The sequence below is a fragment of the Triturus cristatus genome, chromosome 2_1 (genome assembly GCF_964204655.1).
Source record: "Triturus cristatus chromosome 2_1, aTriCri1.1, whole genome shotgun sequence".
Lineage (NCBI taxonomy): Eukaryota > Metazoa > Chordata > Amphibia > Caudata > Salamandridae > Triturus > Triturus cristatus.
In genome coordinates this window covers 412,775,333-412,799,846 of record NC_140581.1, presented here as the reverse complement: position 1 = coordinate 412,799,846, position 24,514 = coordinate 412,775,333, and the positions used below count along the sequence as shown (strand labels likewise).

The 24,514-nt window shown below is 44.2% G+C and overlaps 1 protein-coding gene across 1 annotated transcript in view; it reads right to left on the bottom strand.

The window, feature by feature from the left end:
- RGS7BP (regulator of G protein signaling 7 binding protein) overlaps positions 1–24,514 on the bottom strand; it is a 655,650-nt gene that overhangs the window by 217,162 nt on the left and 413,974 nt on the right. The window contains exon 3 of the mRNA XM_085631636.1: positions 13,445–13,575. Within this exon, the coding sequence (XP_085487762.1) occupies positions 13,445–13,575 (131 nt within the window). The remainder of the gene's footprint in view (positions 1–13,444; positions 13,576–24,514) is intronic.

Here is a 24,514-nt window from a genome sequence, read left to right as displayed (position 1 = left end):
GATTAAACATAACTTACTGAATGCATGGGTTAGTGACTGTGTGAATGTCTGTATTCGTCTGTCTGTTGGTGTGTAAGCGGCTGCATGGGTTTTCAAATAGCTGCATGAGTGTCGATATGGGTTATTGATTGGTTGTCTGAGTATCTGTATGGGTGCCAGAGTGTTTGTGTGGGTGGGTTGTGTATGACTCTGTGCATAGATGTGTGAGTGGGTGATTCACTGGGTGCATGGTTTTAAGAGTGCATCTGTGATGGATTGTATGGGTGGGTGAGTGTATGTATGGGTATGTTAGTGATTGAATGTATATCTCAGTGGTACATGTGTGAGTAACTACATATGTGAAAGGCAGTATATATGTGTGTTAGAGTATATAAATGGCTATATGTGAGAGTGTGTGATTGTGAGAGTGGCTGTATGGATGAGTGTGTACTTGTATCAGTGATTGTATATGAGCGTAAGAATGTGGTAGTATTTTTATGAGTAAGTGAGCCGGTGTGTGTATAACCGTATAGGTGAGTAAATGGGAGTCTGATTAATTATTTGCATGACTGACTAGGTGTGTGAGTACCTTTATGGATGAGTGGCGGTGTGTGAGTGTCTATATTACCTCCTGGCGTACGCCAGTAGGTAGTTATAGTTAGGACCTATTTTCCATAGGAAATCCGCAACATTCTATTCCCGATAACTTTGGCACCGATTGACGAATCTTCGCGAAATTTTTAAAACTTTTGGCCAGCTCCGGTCCGCTCCCATCCTGAAAGTCTCGGGATGATTTGTGTAGTGGGGGCCGAGAAAAAAGGGGGTCCCAAAACGTGTTTCCCCCATGCAATTTCCCATAGGACCTATAGCCACAGCTACAGCCCGAACTGCTGAACGGAATTACGCCAAATTTGGCAAAGAGGTAGTCCTCAGTTCAGACCTGTGCCTTTTGCTTAAATGGTGTAAATCCGTTCAGTAGTTCCTTAGACAATGACATTTAAAAGTACATATATATCTATGGCCTCGGAGGATCCGCGTACCGTAAGAGCACCCAGCGTGCACCATGCCGTGCACGAGCTGTATTCTAATTGGCTGTCAACACTCCAAATCAGGAAGTGTTGGCAGCCATCTTTTGCCTCGGTAGAACCGAGGCACAAGAAACCTAAAAAACAAACGTGCAAAACGAGAAAAGGGGGCAGGGTAGAAACACCCTGACCCCCTAGGCCTGCTCAGGGGGTCCCACAACGACCCCCAGGGCCCCCCAAATATATATATATTTTTTTAAATTGGCAAAATGCACGCAGGGTGCGCGGATCTTGCCGATGAAAAAAAAAACAAAGCGCGGGCTCCAGCGCTATATTACTTATTAGCCCCCGGGGGGGCCAAATCCCGGGGGCAATAACATAGTTTAAGTGGGGGGCCCAAAGGAGCACCCCAGCCCCGGGGACCGCCATAAATTGTGCGGGGGGCTCATAGCCGCCTCCAGCCACGGGGAACGACACCCCCGGGGCTATGTTTTTTAATAAAAAAACCTGTGTGTGGGGCTTGAGCGCCCACCACACGCCCAGGGGACCGCCACCTCCCCGGGGCACAACATTTTTAATTTGGGGGTCCGTTATGGACCCCAAACCCCAGGGACCACCACCCCCGGGACTTTTCAAATGATGGGAGGGGGGCCGTGCGGCCCCCTCTTGGAGCCCTTGATGGCCCTGGGGACCGCCACCCCCCAGAGCCAGCTCCTGCAGTGTCCCGGGGTGCCCCCTCATTGCACCACTCTGCAAACGCGCCCTCTGGCGCGTTTGCAGAGGGGTACAAATTCCCCTTGAATACTGGGGGTCCCTGGGGGCCAACTAGCCCACCAGGTACCTCCAGTATGCGCCAGGAAGCTGCGTTGCAGAGAGGTGTTCTGAGGCCACGCCCCTTTTTACACCTTTCTGCAACGCAGCTCTGTTGCGCTTACTGGAGGTAGCTGGTGGGCTAGTTGCACCCCAGGGACCCTCAGTATTCAAGGGGAGTTAATCCCCCAACTTAAAACGTGCCACGGGGTGCGTTTGCACAGTGGTGAAGGGAGGGGGCGGGGCCTGAGTTCACATCTGTGCAAACATGCCCTGTGGCACGGTTTAAGTTGGGGAATTAATTCCTTGTCAATACTGAGGGTCCCTGGGGGCCAACTAGCCCACCAGGTACCTCCAGTGAGCGCCACGGAGCTGAGTTGCAGAGTGTTGTAAAAAGGGGCGTGTCCTCTGAACACCTGTCTGAAACGCAGCCTTTTGGCGCATACTGGAGGTACCTGGTGGGCTAGTTGGCCCCCAGGGACCCACAGGATTGAGGAGGAATTAATTCTCTAACTTAAAACGCGCCAGAGGGCGTGTCTGCACACATGTGAACTCAGGCCCCACCCCCTCCCTTCACCACTGTGCAAACGCGCCCGTGGCGCGTTTTAAGTTGGGGAATTAATACTCTTTCAATACTGAGGGTCCCTGAGGGCCAAATAGCCCAACAGGTATCTCCAGTATGCACCAGGGAGCTGCGATGCAGACAGGTGTTCAGAGGCCATGCCCCTTTTTACACCTCTCTGCAACGCAGCTCCCTGGCGCATACTGGAGGTACCTGCTGGGCTAGTTGGCCCCCAGGGCACCTCAGGATTGAAGAGGAATTAATTCCCCATTTTAAAACTCGCCATAGGGCGTGTTTGCACACATGTCACCGTCTTGCCCCGCCCCCTTCCTTTACCATCGTGCAAACGTGCCCTGTGGTGCGTTTTAAGTTGAGGAATTAATTTCTCTTCAATCTTGAGGGGTCCCTGGGGGCCAACTAGCCCACCAGGTACATCCAGTATGCGCCAGGGAGCTGCGTTGCAGACAGGTGTTCAGAGGCCACGCCCCTTTTTACACCTCTCTGCAACACAGCTCTGTGGCGCTTACTGGAGGTACCTAGTGGGCTAGTTTGACCCTAGGGACCCTTAGGAATGAAGGGGACTTAATCTCTCAACTTAGAACGGTGACAGGGCGCGTTTACACAGTGATGAAGCGAAGGGACGGGGCCTTACGTGATGTGTGCAAACACGCCCTGTTAGGGAACAAATTCCACTTCAAACCTGAGGGACCATGGGGGCCAAGTAGCCCACCAGGTGCTTCCAGGAAGTGCCACTGCGCTGCGTTGCAGAGAGGTAGTGCAGGTCGTGCCCCTTTTGACATCTCTCTGCTAAGCAGCTCTGTGGCGCTTACTGGATGTACTACGAATTCCGATTTACTCACCTGTTATCAGGAGAGACCTCAGTGCTGCAGCTTTGAGCCCAGTACTGATCCTGAAAAGTAATTCTAACCATACTTACCAGTAACTTGAATTTCCTTCCATAGGCTAACATTGACTGGTTTCACTTGGAAATTCTTCCAAGTGTGGAGTTTTGGAACATTAAAATTTTCACCAAAAATCATCCGAAGAACGAATTCCGATTTACTCACCTGTTATCAGGATAGAACCCAGTGCTGCATCTTTTAGCCCAGCACTGACCGTGAAAAGTAATTCTAACCGTACTTACCAGTAAGTTGTATTTCCTTCCATAGGAATCCATTGTCTGGTTTTCAGCAGAAAAGTTTCTGTCTATTTTCACAAACTAAAAATATTCCTTAAAAATCGCCTGTATGACTTAAAAACATTCTTTCAACTGTTTACAGGAGATGCACCAGTGCTGGATCCAGGATCCACCACTGAGTAAGCAAAAGTGACGATAACACTACTTACCTGCTAAGTGAATTTCCTGCCATAGGATAACATTGGTGATTCTATGTGAAAAGATTTGTGTCAACTTAAAATACAATAATTTTCCTTAAAAATCACTACTGTAACCAAAACGCTTTTACTCAGCTGTTTACAGGCAATGTCCAAGGACTCAATCTAGGATCCAGTCCTGTGGTTAGAAAAGTAATCCATAAAGTAACTAATTGCATTTAACTAGAAATTCACATTGAGCTCAATGGTGCATTGTGTTTGAAATGTTGTTGCCCATTGCAACAACTGTAACTACTGTACTTAAAAGTCTATTGCCTATTTGCAAAGTATTTAAACTAAAGTAATTCATTCTGAGAAAGTATATTCTGTAATGTAATGTATAATGTAATTATAATGTAATTTAAAAAATAAAATATCTAAAAATAATTAGTTTAAAAAAATGTAGGAAATCAGTATCAAAAAATCAACATAACAATTAATACATTTAAAAATTGTCATTTACAAAACCTTTGAAATTCACAGAAAAAAAACATAGGTTTCAGGCACGTTATAGTTAGGAATTAGCATTTAAAAAACCTTAGAAATTCACTGAAAAAACCATTGGTTTCAGGTGCGTTATTGTTAGTTTGACATTTCTCTCGTACAAAACCATTGAAATTCCCCCGTTATAGTTAGTTCAGCTAACTATAACTCGCGCGCCCGCAATGCACTGCTGATGACGTCACATATTACATCACTCATGACATGGTCAGTGACATCACTCATGACATCACTGATGACATCTCAAATCACATCACTGATGACATCACTGATGACATCATCCTTGTGATAGAGTGGCAGACTTCCTCTCACCATAATAGAACCTTTGATACACACACTCAAAAATAGAAACTAACATTTTCAAATGAATGGACATAGCAATACCACTTACAACACACCAATTCAATAATTCCAAGAATTACACACATATCCACTCATTCACCAACAGTCCTATACAGTCACTCATTCATGTACTCACTCATCATATGTACTTATACACCTATACATCCTGTTACACAGTGACACTCATCCATAGAGTTACTCAGACACATAGTCACACATGCAAACAAAGTATCAAACATCCATTAAATTGCATATATACAGTTATACACACACCACCACACTTACTGCTACAGAAACTTACACATAGTTACGCTCTTAAACAATCACTTATAGAAACACAGACTTATTTATACAGGAACACTTCCAATCTCTCACATATACTCACTTATATACACCAATACTCACGGATACTAGTTTAAAACATATGCAGTTAGTCATAAAGACACTATTGAGACAGTCATTCACTCACTACCACACCCATACACACACTCATCCACCCATACAGTGCTGCACACATGCTGTCTGCAACACATACAAACAGTGAGTCACTCATTCACGCATCTATGCACTATGTAATACCCCCCACTGAACCATAAAGATACTCAAACACTCATACTGATACTCAAAAAACCAACTAATAACCTAGATAGACACTCATGTAGCTACTCAACAACCGATGCAACCACTTACACACAAAGTGAGAGACTGATACAGATATTTACATATTTAAAGATTACTTACTCACCCATGTATTCACTAAGATACACTTAATCAGTCAGTTATTGAATCAATTTTCCCCAAAAAAATTCATCCATTTAGACACTTATATACCCATTTATTCTTCCATCGACCTTGAGATATACATATATAAAACATATTTGATTTTCAGAAAAACACACATTCACTGGATGATGTCATCAGTGATGTTATTTGAGATGTCATCAGTGATGTCATGAGTGATGTCACTGACCATGTCATGAGTGATGTTATATGTGACGTCATCAGCAGTGCATTGCGGGCGCGCGAGTTATAGTTAGCTGAACTAACTATAACGGGGCAATTTCAATGGTTTTGTACGAGAGAAATGTCCAACTAACTATAACGCACCTGAAACCTATGGTTTTTTCAGCGAATTTCTATGGTTTTTTAAATGCTAATTCCTAACTATAACGTGCCTGAAACCTATGTTTTTTTCAGTGAATAGGTGTATAAATGCATATGATAGTCCTGTACTGAGTGACTGTAAGTATGAGTGACTGTACAGGTGAGTGAGTGGATGTGTGTGTAGACCTAAGAATCAACGAGTGGGTATGTAGTTATTGGTATTGGAGTATCTATGGTTTTGAGAATGGCCGCCTGTAATTTTGAGTGGGTGTATCAAAGGTTATATTAGGGTGTGAGAAGATGCATCAATTTATCACATGGATGATGCCATCAGTAATGTCATCAGTGATGTCATTTGAGATGTCATCAGTGATGTCATCAGTGATGTCACTGACCATGTCATGAGTGATGTAATATGTGACATCATCAGCAATGCATTGCGGTATGGTACTGCCTATATAGCGTAGGCCACAGGGGCACTCAAGCACATAGACCACAAAGTCAGATTCACAGGTAAGGGCCTTGTTAATAGGTCTTTCTTGCTCCCCAAAGGCTGTTTCATAGGTAGTTCGGCTGGTTCCAAATTGACATGCCTGGCATGTCTTGCATTTGAAAAACCCTTTTCTTTGGGAAAGCCAAGCCCCACTGGGTTGGCCGGCAGGCTCGTTTTGGACCAGGGCATCCCTGATCGAGGGTGCCCTACTATAGGTAATGGCTGGCCTCTTATGAAGTAGGTGGCCTATTGTGGGATCTCCTAATATTAGGGGCCAGTTTCTTTTGATGATGTTTCTGATGTGTTTTTCATGTTTGCTGTACCCTAAAATAAACCTGAAAGTGTCTGCATCTTGTTTCTTTTAATTTCCTATCTCTTTGTTTTTCTTGAGGAGGGTTTCCCTGGAGACTGCGTTACTTTGTTTAATGGCCGCGTCAATGCAGTGGGTCGTGTAACCTCCATCTAGGAATCTGCTCCTGCTGTTAGCTTGCACTTGCATGAGATCTTCCTCACAGCTACAGATTAGTCTTAGACGAAGCATCTCCCCATAGGGAATGCTCCGAATTAGATGCCGGGGGTGCAAACTCCCCGCATGCAATATTGCATTGCCAGCTGTTAGCTTTCTGTGAAGTTTGGTTTCTATTCTTCCTTCTTTGATAAAAACCTGTACATCCAGAAAATGCACACTCTCTGTGCTAACCGTCACTGTAAAGTTTAAATTAAGTTGGTTGACATTAAGTCTGGCAATGACATTTTCTGCATCCTCTTTGGTTTCCTGCCATATTTGAAATTGATCATCAATGAACCTCCACCAAACACTGATGTTATTTTTCACAATTGTCCTATGTTCCTTTAGTAGGACCAGCTCCTCCCACCACCCCATGTGTAAGCAGGCATAGCTGGGGGTGAAGCTGGCCCCCATTGCCACACCTCGAAGCTGATGGTACAAATTGTTTTGAAACAGAAATATGTTGTTGCAAAGGTAGAATTCAACCATATTTGTCATCATTATATTATGTTGTGCAAATTCGACACCTCTACGTGCTAGATAATACTTCAATGCCCTTAGCCCATCATGATGATTTATAGATGTATATAATGAAGTCACATCTAGGGTGATAAGTAAATAGTAATTTTGACATGTAAAGTTCAGCATCTTGTACAGAAATTCCCAGGTGTCCCTGATATATGATGTGAGCTGTTGTACATGCTCTTGTAAATAAAAGTATATATATATGTATATATATGTCACCCCCAGGGTAAACCCGATGCAGCCCAGCAGGCAGTGATCTGTTTATTTAGAAAAGTTGGATATGTACTTTTAAGCTTTACATGTCCCAGTAGTGAAAACTCTTACATTTGTTTTTCACTACTACAAGATCTACCTCTCTCATAGGATAACATTGGGTTGCCTTATTGCATTCAACAGATGCTAACTTTCAATTGGGAGAAAGTAGGAATATTGAGTTTGGTGTCTAAAGAACCTTACTTTAAACCCCTCTCGCATTTTAAGTCACAATTCTGAAAATGCTACTTTTAGAAAGTTGGCATTTTCTTGTCCTAAACTTTTGGTGCCTACAGCCTGTATCCTGGGTCACATGACTAGGTGTAGCTATCACTTGCTCTTTGTGTACTGTTCCTAAACAGTGAGACAAAGGAACATAGGTGTTAGCAGATGAGCGCTCTCTGACTTGATGAGGGGGAGGAGCGGTCACCTATCACACTTGCACATCACAAAGGCTCTGCCTGAGCATACTCACAAAGGCTTTGACACTAGTCTATTGTGAGCTCAGACAAGCTGGAGCCAAGGCAGAAAGGCAAGGAATTCAAAGCACCTCTGTGCATGGAAACCTATAGAACCATTCCCTACTTCAAAGTTAGCACCAGGTATAATACTGGACTCTCAAACTCAACTCTACATTACACCTCTGTACATGTGGAAGACTCAGAAGGACTGCTGTGCTGCTCTGCAAGAAGTAATGCTACTCTGCTCCCCTGCTGCCTGAGTGAAAAGACTGGACCTGCTTCTTGAACCAAGGGTCAACACAGTGACTCCAAGGCCTAGTTGACTGACCTCCTGATCAGAACCTCAGGGGCAGAAAAGGCTCCAGCCACCGTGAACCTAAGACCTGGACTCTGTCTGCAATGAGCCTTACCCCCAAGTGGTGCCACCACAGTACTAGACCCCTGGAAGTGGGCTTGAAGGTGCTTTGCTTGCCAGCTCAGCTGTGGTCCTTTGGACGGAACCGACGCAGTGAGAAGCACCTCCTTACAGCTCCACTTCAAAACCGCTGCAGCACAAGGCATCGATGACGTCGGGTCTCGCACTGCAGCCGGAGGTCTCTTTGGAACTGCCACTGTGTGACACATACTTGATGCCGGCCTATGCATCGCAAGCCCCTCCTCGACGGCATCCTCGGCGAAGAGGTAGAACTCTTCACTGCAACCCCACAGCTTCTTCAGAACCACCGGTGTGCCACGCATCTTTGACGCAGAAATTCTCATCACAAGCCCCTCGTGAATGGAATCGTCGACTATGACACAGGACTCCGCATTGCAGCATCACAACTCCTCAGAATCGCTACTGTGCAGCGCATCCTCAACACAGGATCTCCTAACGCTCTGTAATTTGGTACTTTGTTCATCGGGCCTAACTTGGTCCCTGTATCCGGGCCATGCTCCATCACGGTAGGCCTGAACTTGTGATTTTGTCCAGTTTGGCATAACCAGTTAACCATTGTTGGCACTTTTGTGCTTCTACGTCAGGGGTGTGGAAATCTATAAAATATCTACTTGTCCATGGGACAGGTTGCTTCATAAATCTATTTTCTCTTGTAAATAAATCCACTTGTCCTTTTGGCGCCACGTAGCGCAGCAACAAATTATTTCAATAATCTCATTATATGAGAGCTCTGATAATAGCCTCTCTGATTATGCCAGGGCTCATACCATAGAAGGGTTTGAATACTAGCAATTCACGTATTTTGCCACATTTCCATAAACCTACATACTGAGGCTGGAAGTAGAGGTAAGCAATAATTTCAGGGTTGGAATTCCCTTTTGAGTCTGTGCAAACCTACTAATTTGCATGTTTTCGGGTTTTTCACCAGCTGTTCTCTAATCTTTTTTCATACTGATAAAGGTTGAAAATTTACTCCTGACAAGGGCAGAAGTCAAACTTCTTCCAGGGTTGAGAAAAAAGGGGTTGGAGGAAAAGTGAAATTGTAAACACTCATCAGATTTTCAAGTGAGCAAATCTACACATGCACATTTGCTCATACTAAAATGCATTTCACCAATATTTTTTAGGCATACTATTTCCTAGCTTACTTCTGTAAATTCTTACAAATTCATGAGAACCATAAGTCTGCACTAACGCTAGGACATTTACCACTGGGTGTACTTTTAGTGATTATCTTTAAGATTTGGGCCTCTAATTATGTATGGCGTTAACCAAGACCTTTTGCTTTTATTCAAATTCTTTCTCTCTCTCTATATATATATATTGGCTGACTTTACTGTAAGTGACAGCATGCTGTTCTTTCACAAGGAGCACATCAGCATACAAAGTTGTTTTGTTCAATGCAACGCACTACTGTGGCATTATGTGTTTTTTAAGACCAAAAAATATTATTTTTTTTTGCCAATATTTGTTATAATGGTGAGGGCCCAGCAGCTCCTAAAACAATAAAGTTTTGCAAAAACCATACCAAAACAGGAAACACATTAACAAAACGAAAACGCTGACCAACAATGGCAGAACTATTGGCTTTCCAAATGCTTGTTTATTTTCATGTTTCCCCATAATCTTGTTAAAACTGGTTACACTGATTTTCCATTATGACTATTAATGGAAATACTAGCATGCATTAACACATTTTACTGAATGATTCTTCAAAGAAATGGTACCTAAAACTTTAGAGTAGTTTAGCAAAACCTTTTTTCCTGGTTGCATTTTTCTGTGAACGTTGTATTTTTAAAGGAAAGAACCATCAATCTTGCTTTCAGGCTTCTGAAAATATTTGCATCTAATCAGAGAGCATTATGGGGGCATTTATACGTAGCCTCGTATTGTTAAAATTTTCAAACGTGGGTACACATTTTTATACTGGAACCACTTTCAGTAGTGCAATCCGAGCTTACAACACTTCCTTAGAGCGCTCACCCTTGTAATGGAGTTTCAGCATTATTGAACCAAAAATACAAGTTCGAACAGCATTAACATATGGACACAAATATTACCTTAACTCTAGACAATGCCCTTCACTGATTCATAATGTGGTACTGTGAGCCAAAGGGTTTGTGCTGCTGGGGGTTGGGCCTACTTGCCCCAAGGACAAAATAAACATGAAAACTGGTTGTCCTTGACCCCAAACAATATGTCCTGGGCGTGGGGCTATAGGAATTCCACACCCCTGTAGGTGCTACTTTTGCTTGCAGGCAAAGGAAGCGGGCAATTGTTCTAGGACCAAGCCCCAAGAAGGACATCTGTAAGTACTCCACTGGGAGTAAGGGTTCAGATGGGGTAACTCCCAGCTGAAGCACTTCTGTCCTTGGTGTCTTCTACAGGGTATTGGTAGCCATAAGGGTCCTCAGACCCTACCATTCACCCCAAATCCAGGCCTATCAAAAGAATAAGGCACTGGCTCCAACATGAGGGGTCTTCCCCGTGGGCGTGAGGGACACCCATCCAGCTTTGTGTCGGAGTAGGGGATGACAACGAAGATTGCGCTGCAGTGGGACATCTGTGGCGCCTAGGGCGTTGGCACTGGAGCGGGCGGTGGGGAAAATCAAGGTGGCTTGACTGACACCGCTCCCGACCCATCAACAGATCCAAGGGGCCTGACTGGTGCCAGGGGCGTACCCACCAGCGGAAGAGCAGTTGGGGCCCCTCAAGAGCCAGTGTGGCCCAGGATTGCTCCAGCAGGGGCGGGCTGCCCAAATATGAGGTGCATGGACTCATAGAATTCTGATAACTGGGAAGAGCTCGCTCTCCAGCTCCCAGAAACTCGGGGAGGCGCGGAGACCGCCCAGGCTCCCCCACAGAGCTAAATTTCGAATGCCGATGCTCCCTCATCTCATCAGATGACGTCGACAGACGTGGTGAAGTTGAAGATCTCTTCAACTTCTTGCTCTGCTTCTGCCTGTGGGACTTACACGATTTCCCAGACGACTTTGACTGTGATGACAAGCGCCTGGGGTAGTTCCGCGAACGATCTCGGGACCTTCCTCTCAACTGAGATCTTGAGCATCGCGATGTCGCACACAGAGTATCAAAGAGCTTGAAGGACCGCTCCCTCAAGGGCTAAGGGTGCATGGCGCAGCAGTCTACGCAGGTCTTGGTGTTGTGGTCACGCTCCAATCACCAGAGGTACACCAAATGTGGACCTGTCACCGACATCTGTTGATGACATGTACCACAAGGTTTGAAACTAGCTTTTCAAGCGGACAGCCTAACGTACCAGGAGACAAGGTCTTTGAAAAATATCGACAACAATTTTAAAAAAGGTCTGTCAAAAAAGACTGGGGGGTAGCTCTTCCTGGATCTCCGCTGACTGCAGCGGAAAGAAAAGAACTTACATCACTCCACTGGTGTGGTGCCTATATAGGCACAGCACATGTCTCCTTTGGTGCTGACGATGCCATGCAGAGCTGAACGACGCCACCTACTGGTGCACAAGGGTACTGCTCCCAAACAATTTCTGAAAATAGTCAGACGCCTGGGGATTATTCTAAGGTTAGGAATCTGCGGCTAGAAGTCTCTATCAGATGTTGTATTACATAGTAAAATCTTTCTCTATTTCTTTCTTGAAGTTACCATATATACTTTTTAAATCCATATCTATAGTGCCTCCTTTTGTGTTAACATTTTGACTTACAAATATTTTCCAGGCCTACGCAGGGGAAACTCAGAAGGACCAAATTCAATAGATTCTGAAAGTCACTGTCCACGCACTGTGTCCATTACTTCTCTCAAAGCTGTTCTCTTCTGGTGTGCAGCGTAATTCACTTGTGAAGAACCTATTTCTGACTGGAATGATTTTGGGTTGTAACCCATAACGAGCACTCATATCATTTGGATTAAATTATTTTCGTAGCGCATTTGCTCATTCAATCACCATTTTCAGAAAAACATGGTCTCTTGTGTTCACAGCCCGCTATTGGCAGTTAGGGATTGTCAGGTTCTTAGCGGGCTATATTGCAATGTTCGCCCTTTTGTAATGCTCCCCATATGATTTGTTTGCTTACATTACTATCACATGAATGGGTTCTCCCTCTCCCCGAAGATGGTGAGTCAGTCCTGCTAAAGTGTTAAAAGGGGAATATAGAGAATTGGGTTACAGGCAGTCTAATGCTCAATCCAGCATCATGAAAAAAGAAGCAGGTGGTGAAGAAACGCTGGGTAATGAGATTTGAAGTTTTTTTAGAAGTTAAAACATTAACAGCAAGAAAGATTATAAAATATTTGGGGAAATAAAAGTGTATTCTTATAGAAAGTGGCTAGCACATATGTAAAAGCTTTTAGAATTGCCTTCAAGGGAATCCAAAGCAAAGTCTGGTCTGGAGGCCATCTAGGTTATATGCGTGTATGCACAGGCCAGGTGAGTGCTGACATGAAACTGAAGTCAGAGTCCGCAAACAACTACCCGGATTCTTTACCTGAATTATTTATGGTACTGCAAAACCAGGCCCAGGCCAGAAATTACAATCAGTCCTGGTAAAAATGTTCAAACCACCCCCACAATGAAGGAGGCTGAAACTAGAATGAGACCTGGGAGCATGACCTCGGCCCCACAGCCCTGATTGTTTTATGTTATTAACAACAAAGCTGCATTAGGGGAAGACAATGATAAAAAAAAGCGAATTGGTATGCCTATCTCCAGTAAAACAAAAAAAAACGATCTATTTAAGGTTTTCTCATTCAAAACTAGTGCTCCTTGATGCTTTATTATACTGACATTTTAACTATGGGGCACTGTTCTGCTGAGTTCACTAGAACAGGGTATCCATATGACTTAAAGGCACCATCACAACTCTTCCTGCCCTAGACTCTCCTATTTCCAAAGATTACATTCAGATATAATATTTCAATCGTCCACCCGTCTAATCTAAGACTACCCGTCCCAGAATTCACTGGATTGATTAACGAAAGTACAGGACTGGAAATGAGCTGTCTTCATGACATGTCCTCATAGGCTTATCCTACTAAAAATGAACACTGAATGAGTATAAACGTGCGTTTAATAAGCATACCTTTCCTTTGCAGTTGTAAAGATCCTAATAGACATATAGATTTCAGCATTTCCGTTGTGTACATTTCTAAGCAGCATTGCAACTGGATGTAGAGTCTGCAGATTTCGGGGTGGATTTCGCCTTCTTCAGCGCTGTAACACAAAAAAGCAAAGAAAGACGTCTTAGTTTCTTCCGCGAGCTGCTGCATGCACACTGACATTTCCTTCAGAACAGCCTTGGTGACACGTTTTGTCTGCATCTCGCGCCAAGCGTTGTGATATGTTTATATTATTGCTCGTTCACAAGATGATGTACAGTAAACCCCCCAGTGCAAGTTATTTATGGTACAACACAGACCCAAACACCTTTTATTGTTAGGAAAGAACAGGGAGGGCAGTGTGCTGCAGCCCTGGCTATGGGACACATACCATCATAATAACATGACAGCAACTTTTTGGAGATAAGTCATATTTTAGGCTGTGAACCAAACCCGCATTACTCGCCCTTGGAAATATAATGCACAAGTCTTTTTTTGTTCATGTGTGTTTCATGGTGTGATCTAAAATCTTAACTTTATTCGAGGGCTGGTGTTGTTTTTGCTAGACTGTGAAATGGCCGCTCCAAACAGTGCACAACACTGTGTAGTAAATGAAGATCTTAAAAGAAGTTTATTTCCAGGATGTGCAGACACCCACGATCGAGGCTCTGATGCTCGCGTAGACCTCTGGGAACTGAATTAACTTATCCAGAGTTCCCCGCAAACCTCGTTCCAGCATCGATCGTGGAACAACAATTAAAACATGCAGGCAGCTCGTGGTATTGGATCTCCATGCGCATGGAGGGCGCAAAACCCCCACTACCACAAACTACTGCATATTTCACATGTTCATTAGATTATAGGGGCGAGGACAACATAAAATCCCTCATCTTCACCTAAACAACAGAAATTAAACAATATAACAGTACACAGCAATGTGTTGCTTCCTGCCACCCGTACTGCTTGTCCTGAAGATCTCAAGATGGACTACGATTCTCACACTGAATGGAATATACTTCCAGAAGGCGACCCCAACCGTTATCACCTGGGGGTAGGACTATATTTGCTGGGGATGTCCCCCACCCGTAGCAGATATGGCCATAGCCTTTCCACCACCACCAATATGCATTATGTATCACTGGCTCATACAAGGGTGCATGCCCCATAGAAAGAAACCAGCAATGTTCCGGCCCAAGCCTGTGTGATATAGTTAGGTGCACCTAGGGTCGTCTTAGGAAAAACAGTGCCTGAGGAAGGTGGGCAGCAGAAGTGTCCCTTGAGGCAGTTTTCAGCCCAGGAGAGCTTCTTAGCTGTTTACACCTGGCTCTCCTGTGCAGTCCCATCAGAGAATGGCTGGGTGGGAACACGGTCTGTTAGGCCCTTTTTCTGGCCAACACTGTATCAAATTGTTCTATGCCCGGGCTTCACTGCGGGAGGCGAATGTAATGCAAGAAGGGCAATCATGGACTATAACAAAAACATATACTTTATTAAAAAAAGATATTAACCCGTTTAAAAATCCACAAAAATATGAAATACCACTATGGACCTCATTATAACTCCAGGCTACAATGGGAAAAGACCATAAAATATGTTAGTTTTGCAAGGATGTCTGGAAAAATCCTGCATTTAGATTATTAGTATATTAATAAATAATTTGGTCTCAAATGTGAGCATTTCCTTTCTTTTTAGATATACACATAGAATTCACATTAGGAATAGCCCACTCCAAGCTGAGGGTCAGGTATTATTTTACCTGTGTACAAAACTCTGTTGAACTCACCTGTTACTATTAGAATAATGATGGCTTGCTGAGTTAATTGATCTTTTGTACATTTCAGTAAGATTGTTTAAGTTACAGTTTTTGGAAATTTATCACATGAAATATAAACATAAAATAAGAATTTGCGTTTATTGACTTTTTATCATTATTTATTATTGACTACTTTCATTTGAATTGTGAGAACAATAATGTGATCAGAATCAATAACAATGTGTGATCCACGGAATTCTAACTGCAATGAAATTGCTAGACCTTCCAACAGCCACTTGCCAGCAAGTTCAATAGCAGGTTTTATGCATGAACTAAATCCTTGTAAGTCAGTTATATAATTATCAATATTGGAATAGGTAGTAGAGGTTTGGAGGACCGCACATCTCAGGTCTTATAGTCTAGGAAATATGTACAAGGCTTATGAACCATATATGGATGGTGCTATAATGGTACAATAGTAGCTTACTATCATAGGTGTCTTAAAACATGTTGATATAGAATACCTCCCTATAAACATGAGAAAGAATTTAGTACCCAAGCACTCAAAAACAAGTTCAATAGAATAATTTGTTATCACAATTTCGATATTCTCAGTTAATGTTGATTAAAAAGACAGACACAAGCCAAACGTTTGTCAATCAGCAACATTTATTCACAAAGAGACAGCCAACACGTGTTTCGTCACAACGAGGTGACTTCTTCATGGCTGTATATACATATGCAAAAACACACACATTTTTATTTACAATACATTCCAATGACATATATCAACTATTCATTCAGTTAAAAAAGTCATCGTATTTGTCACCACCAGGAAAAGGGGAAAGTCATTCATGCATTAGCACGTGAGTATAGTAGAGATCAGCCCTATATATTTCCTGCTGATCTTACAAAAAATGCGAAAACTTTAGAAAAGGCCCGAAAATAAAGAACAAGTTTGGTACTAAAATAATTGTTTTGGACGAACTACGTAATATACATCCATGTCCCAAATGATAATGGTTTGGAATTGATCTAATTCTTCTGACTTTGCGAGATACACATTGGTGTGTTGGATGAATTAGTAGCCATACAAATATGGCGGATACTTCTTGCAGGGAGAACCTCACAAAATGTTGCCCCTCGTCGGTTCCCACACTTTATTATGTAAATACGTTACCTTAGTGAGAACGACTGCCTGATATTTTCGGAACGCTAAGAGCATGCACACTGGAAAGAGAATGTCTGGGTAAGAAACGCTATGCTGCATTTTTATTTTGACCTTAATTTGGTCCAACTGCCACCCTAGGTTTATTCCAGGTTGAACGATAAATGAAGGACCCCACAAGGAGTAGATGTAACTTCCAGCTCAGCCCCTGGTTAACTGACATCCAAGGACACTTCACCACCTTGGCATTCTATTACATCACTAGGTGTCCTGACAGGCAGCACATCACAGAAGTATAAACTCACCTATTCTGCAGCAGGCCAAGCTGTGCCTCAGGAGACAGGGTGTCTGTCCCATAGATTTTCCGCATGTTTGTCGGAACCTCTGGCAGATGAGGACAGATTGTACTGGAGAACTTGTGTGCTTCGGACTGCGTTCCTTTGACATCAAGTAATGGGTCCTGTTTCAGAGGCCACACTGCATAGGGGTGGGGAGGGCAGGTCTTTTACCCTGACCTTTGCAAATGTGCCTGTATGTCGTTCTGCGTGTCCAAGTCAAGTTTTTACTTGCCAGCAGACTTAAATCGAAAGCAGTGTGGAGTAGGAACTCAGACATCTCTCTTCTGCTTCAGTGCGACCTTGACCTCACCTTGCCCTTCTGACTCATGTTGGTGTCTGTCTCCTGCCGGTTTCCAGTTAGCTGCTTGTTCTCCTCACAACTCAGCAACTACTCTTTCTTTGTTTGTGACATCTGTTCTATCTGCCCGTGTCTCTGTTTAACTGCTCCTATTTGCATCATTTGTTCCTCTTAACTGTCCGTTTTTGCATCTTTTCCTCCTCTTACTGCCCTGTTTTGCATTTTGGTCTCGCCTGTCAGTTTTTCTTCTCTGACTTGCTCTGCAGATTGTTTTACTGCCTTGCTGCTCCCCCTGAACCTTTCTTCTCTTCTAGCTGGACTTTCTCACTCTTTTTCAGCCTGCTCACCACCCCCCACGCTCCTCCCACTCTTTAAGGCCCTACTTAATGAAGCTGCAACACGTCTGCAAAACAAAGGCAAGCCCATCTGCACAAGTCAGTGCCTGGACCATGCCCAGTGCCAGGAACCCTGGTCCAAGCGCCTCCTGCAGCTACACCGCTGGTGAACTTCACCTGCTCAACCCTAGAAGCCACTACAACACTTCTAAGAGGCCGCACCTCAGTCCACAGTGGGTTCCTTTGACTGCCCGCATTGCCACCTCATGTGCCTCCACACACCTGCTCCCACCGCTCACACACACACACACACACACACACACACACACACATACACAGCACCCCTCACCAAGCGAGAACTCTAGACCTTTGCTCACACAGCCATCCCGCACAACAATAGTCACTCGCATGCATGCTCGTCAACACGCTCACTCAGCAAGCACTCCACCGGATTTGAGACCTCATTGACTACAACACACCGGACCACCTCTCCCTCACCGTAACCAGGTCAATCCCACATCAGCCTTGAACAACGCCGCAGCCATCCGAACTGGATACAAAATCCTACACCAGAACCAACCCCATAAACCAGGAGGAGGACTCGCCATCATCCACAGAAACACCATCAAGTGTCCCTCTTACACTGACCCAGAAGCTACTTTAAAGGAACGCATACACTTTAAGCTGCAAACAGACAGCAAAACCACTATCCAAGGAACCCTCGCCTACTGGTCCCCAGGACCTCACACAGACTTCAGCAACTTCCTCACCAACCTCACCGCATCCCTCGCCATGGGCACCAAAGATTTCATATGCCTAGGTGATCTCCACTTTCATCTCCACTACCCCACAGACTCCAAATTCACAGGTTGGCTCGAAAGTCTACAGAACATCGGCCTCACCCACCTCGTACAAGACCCTCCCCACAACGCCGGACACACCTTGGACCCCATCATCTCCTCCAGTGACAAGGGTAATGTCAGCCACATCACTCCACTCATATGGAATGACCACTACATTGTACGCTTTCACAAAACAGGTCCCCCAACCACCCCTACGGACTCCAGCAACACCCTAAGCAGCTGCAGGAAGAAAGTTCAGAAACAGAATGGCTCAACTCCTTGCTACTAAATTACCCATACCCAAACAATGACCACATCAATGACACAAACAACTTCAACAACTGGATCACCACGTGCTTCAATACCCTGGCACCCCTGAATAACACCAAACCCAAAAGATCCAACAAACCAACTAGCTGGTACAACGTTGACCTCAGAAAATCCGAAGGAGTTTGCAAACAACTTGAAAGGAAATGGAAAACCACCTGTGAAACCAGAAACACCTACAAAGACGCACTTAGATACTATCCCCATCAAGTGAAAGAGAATAAGAAAAAGGCCCTGACCCTGAGAATCGAATCAAGCTTCAACAAGTACAAGGAACTTTTTGCCAAAATCAAGGAATTCACCAACCCAACAGCTGCAACCAACGCCATCTCCCCTACACAAGAATCCTGCAACAACCACACTGACTTCTTCCATGAAAAAATAATCAAGATCTACAGCAACTTCAAACCCCAGTCACCCCCATTGACCTCCCAGACAGACTACCAACTGACAGCATGGAACCCTCTATTCATCTAGGACACTGAAGTAGTGATGAAGACAGTCCAACAGGGGCGCTTACAGAACCCTACTACCACCATTTCTATAACCTTGGAAGAGCCACGATCAGAGCTGCACTCACTTCCATCATCTACACCTCCCTCAAGACAGCCACCTTGTCAGATAGCTGGAAACACGCCAAAGTCACCACCCTCCTCAAAAAACCCTCAGCCGACCCCGAAGTGCTCAGCAACTATGAATATATCTCGCTGCTTCTCTTCCAAGCCAAAGTTATCAAGAAGACCATCAACAGACAACTCTCTGACCACCTAGAAGGTCACAAACATATTCCTGGATGACTCGCAATAAAGATTCAGAAATAACAATGGCACCAAAAAAGCCCTCAATGCTGCCACAGGTGCCAAACGCACCATCCTTGACCGTGGATAGACCGCTGCCCTCATCCTCCTCGACCACTGCGCAGCTTTAAACACCGTCTCCCACCACACACTCACTGCCAAACTACACACAGCAGGAATACAAGGACAAGCACTCAAATGGATAGCTTCCTTTCTTTCCGGAAGAACACAATGAGATGATCTCAAGCCGTTAACACCAGAACCAAAGGACCTCATCTGCAGAGTCGCACAGGGATTATAACACAGCTCCACACTTTTCAACATGTACATGACTCCTCTGGTTAACATCAGGAGATCCCACAGAATCAACATCATCTTTTATGCTGACAACATCCAGATAATTTTTTGTCTCAAGCTCAATACCGACAAAACTGAAGTGCTCATCTTTGGAAATAAGAGCTCACCTTGGGACTCCACCTGGTGGCCTGCCGAACCCAGACCCACACCCACCCTAACCAACCACACTAGGAACCTTGGCCTCATCCTGAACACCAACCTCACCATGCTTTCACATCCTCCAGATGTTACATAAAATCTTCAACTGGCTCCCACTGGACCCCAGACGTACTATTACGAAGGGCCTAATCATAAACAGATTGGACAACAGCTACGCACTCATCCCAACCCATCATTTTCACAGACCTCAAACCATCTAAAATGCCGCCACCAGACTCGTCCTTGACCTCCTGCGCCAACACCAGACCACTCCTTAGAGTGCTCAACTGGCTCCCCATCCAAAAGTGCGGCCAGTTCAAACTTCTCACACACTCATTCAAGTCACTACACAACACGGGACCCGCATATCTCAATCACAGACTTGACTTCCACCAACCCACCAGACAACTTTGTTCGGCATCACTCTCTCTAGCACACACACCCCGTATCCACAGAAGTAGAATGAGAGGTTGTTCATTCTCCTACTGAGCCGCCAAATCCTGGAACGATCTTCCCCAACATATCAGGGCATCCTACTCACTTCTTGAATTCCGCAAGAAGCTGAAGACCTGGCTTTTTAATTAGTCTTCTTGCAGGACTACTGAGACAGCCTAAACTCAGGCCCAGCCTCACCACACACCTCCACTCACCTATGTAGCACCTAAATACCCTCACAGGTACAAGCAGCAGTCTCCAAATCAAACTTACATTACATAGATCTACATCAGATAAGGGAGTGAAACTATATGTATCCAATCAATTCTGCGGAGCAGTTAGAAGCACAACTTAAGTATTTATTGGTAGGGTCTGGTAACCAGGAGGTGTTGAGGGAGGTATTGCTTTTAAATCCCCCGTTCACTGGACGGGTCGCCAGATCTCTCCATGTCTGTGGAAAATAATATTTTCAGTACTGATCTTTCCTTTAACTAATGTAATCTGGTGTGTCCCTGGCAGAAATTGATACTAAATCTCCCACAAAGCACTAAAAACGTGTACAATGGCAGTAGAATAGCCCTAAAAAACACAAGTCCGCACCCCAGCAAGGAGTCAGATACTGTTTAGATTGAATGTTAGCCTAAGAAAAATCCACACATTGTCTGACACTTCTCGGGAGTGTACCCACTTACATCTGTGCTTCACGGAGAAGCCTAGAGCTGTTTGGATATTTTCTTATACTTAAAAAAATCTAAACAGCAGCTGGCACCTTGCTGAAACAGACACACATCTGTGCCCAGCGAAAAGCCAGATGCTGTTTGGATATTTTTCTTAGTCTCTCAAACAAAGCCTGGCTCCTTGCTTGAGGGCAGATACACACACTTTTATACCTTAGTAAGGAGTCCGGACACTCTCTGGATTTTTTCGGAGCGATAGAAAATAACAAAATAGTGCCTGGCTCCTTGCTAAGGCGTAGGCACAGACAGACACACACACACATCTGCAAACTAGCAAGGAGCTTGTATGCTATCTGGAGTTTTCCCTTAGATACAGAAACAACCCAAACAGGGCGCAAAGACACACACTTGTGCCCCAGCTAGGAGCCTGGGTGCTGCTTGGATTTTTTTTCTTGGTCTCAGAAAACAGCAAAACAATGTCTGCTGAGACACAGACAGACATATACACAACTGTGATCTTGTGAGGAGCCTAGATGCTGTTTGAATATTTTTTCTTAGCCACAGAAACAATCCAAACACAGCCTGGCTCCAACAATCAAAGGGTGCAGACACACAAAAGTCTACCACTCAAGGTGGAGTCTGAATGAGCATCAGGAAAAACAGTGTATCCGCCCCAGCTAGGAGCCAGGAGCCACACTCCGGCCCCAACAATAAGCTTGGATGCTGTTTGGATTTTTTCTTAGCCTCAGAAAAATCCAAATAGAGCTTAGTTCCAAACTGCATCCCAGCAAGAAACCAAAAACAGCACCTGGCTTCTTAATGTGCACATAAATATGCGTCTGGGCCTAGGTTTGTCTGGCACCTAGACAAACCTACCTAGAATTCCCTTCACAGGTCAAACATTGTTTAAAACCAATTAAGAACATTACTGTGACAGACAGCTAAGTTTCAGAAAATTCTGGGATTGGTAGTTTCCCCAGCGTGCTGACAAATCTCATGGAACTGCCCCATTCAAAAGCATTTCGGAGTGTCTGGTGAGTAGATCCCTGCTCAAGACCATTGAAACCATCCATGTCTGATACCCCCACACTCAAAAGAAGAAGAATATTTGGGTTGAGATTTGGGAGGGATATGTTCCTGATTGAAGAAGACTAAAGAAAACTACCATGTTTCAGGGAGTAAAATGAAAATCTTATAAATGTTTGTCCTAGACGAACAAATCCTTATGAGGTGTAGATGGTATTGGCATATATATATATATATATATATATATATAAATATTTGTGGTATCTTTCCATACCGCCTGGGGTGATATCTTTGGCCAATAGACAAGCATCCCAAACTGGCATATCACTTGCAGCTGCTTTTCAAATTTCCAAAATGCAACACACACAGTTTATCACCTATTGACACACTGAAACCATAGAACAGTGTCTGTTACCCACACTCTCAAGACAACCAAAAAAACAAAGTGGAACACAATTCTTGACAGGCATATGTTTATGCAAGAGGGAGACTGGAGGGAATTACCATGGTTTAGAAAAAATGCAAAAAATCTCACAAAGGTCACTTTTAGCACAATCTTCCAACCAACCAGTCAGGAAGAGGGAGGACTGACGTCCAGGTGTTAAAAGTACATGGTTGTGGTGTGTTTCCAGGCAGCTCAGAAGTGATACCTGCGACCAAAAGACAAATACTCTAAAGTTGCATTTTGTGTGCAGATGCTCTCCAAATTTCCAAAATATGTTGCACTTAGTTTTACACCTGTTGGCACCCTGACCCCACAGGAAACTCATTCGTTTCTGGTGAACTTATACTCTGGCGACCCAGAAGAACAAAGGTTGGAGTGAAGTCTTGGTAGGTCACTTTTATGTGTGGTCAGGAGGGTTTTGTCTATGATTTGTAATATAGCCATCTCTGTGCTGCAGCATGATCTAAAGCCAAATAAGCGGTCTTGCAGGAGATGATTGTCACTGACGTACTCATGGTATTATGCTTATCTTTTTTCAGGATATTGTCTGTCTTTAGAGCTTCTTCCCACAAGCCCTGAATGAGGGAGATGTTGATACTGACATGTAGAGGTGAGCAAGCTTCTTTGGAGAGGTAAAATATCATCTTTATCACCCAAAGTATGACAACATTACAAGTTATAACCCTATACACAGATTTTACAAAATTAGAGGAAAAAAGGCATTTTAATTTTATAGTATATGTAGTTTTTGTTAAGGGATTGTGCAGCACTGCAACAGCTTCACATCTGTTCCAGGTGGGCTAAGAGGTGTAGGAGACGTAAGGGAGATAGAAACTGGCAGGGCAGTAGCAAAGTCACATCTCACTGCTGTAGGGGTGGTTAGAGGTAAACAATGTGGGTTCAGCCATCTTGGAATCACAGAGTCATTCTTGAGTAAAGGTTGAGGAGCTTCCAGAGGCACTAGTCTTTAGTTTTGCAGAGCCTATATTCCAAGTGCTATCACCAGCACCTGAGATTGCAGGTAGAACACCTGTTGTCCTCTTCTTGCACTTGAAATAAAGGAAGTGTCTAGCCATATGGCAGTCGGTTAAATACTGTCACCATGTTAAAGTGAGGCTATCTTTTACCAACAAGCCAGCTCATTCCATTGGAGATGGGAGGCACTTTGGATCTGTTTAAAGATGTATGCACATTTTTGACCATCCCTGCCAAGTGCCACACATTTCAGATGAGAGAAATGCATATTACTAATGTCCCTGCATCATCTACCACCTGAGATCTGTCACGCAATTCAGAGGAGTTCATTTGATAGCGGTCTCTTCAAGGTCTTCAAAAGTTTCGTGCATCAAAGAGAATATATGGCGCCCGCTTGCAACACATTGCCACTCAGCAGCCGGGCATCAGCTCCAGTAAATGCCTTTTGTTCATGGAACCTTGATTTGACCCACTACCTTACATACAGCCTGCCCTAGAGGAGGCACCTTCCGGCCACATCCCAAGTGCAGTGTCAGTGCTCCTGATATGGGCAGACCATGCTTCCGGATCCGGGCTGCAGGTCACCGTGTGTGTTGCTTCCCAGTCAGCTGGTTCACCTCCTTTGTTCTATTAGCCTGGGATTCGTATTGGAATGTTATTAGGTGATAGTTAGAAAGGTAGAATGTAGTTGGTGTATTAGAATGTTGGCGACATTAGAAGCCTGGACCAGAGAAACATTCATCTATATTTTTATGTACTTCCCTTATGGATTTAATTAATACTTATGTCAAATAAATCGACTTCCTTAACTCCTCTGAGTGCGTCTACTTACTACACTCTGAGACACCAGCAGTTGCAGAGGCGATCAGCGTTGCTGCTCTAGTAAGCAGCAGGCCCAATTAAATAACAGACTGCTCAGCGTGCTGGGGCTTCAGGCTCTTTGGGGGAGAAGGCAGCACAGGCTCCTAAGGAGCTAGGTGTCGTCCACTTCTTTAAAGCCCGCCTCCCTCCCATCGGCCATACACCTGCTCTGGCTGCATGCTTGGAGTGGTGATTTAGGAGACTGACAGTTAATCCCTGGTAACAATACTTTCCGCTTGATCCCCTCCCTTCCCTTCACTCCTCCATTGCAGCAGTTTTGTG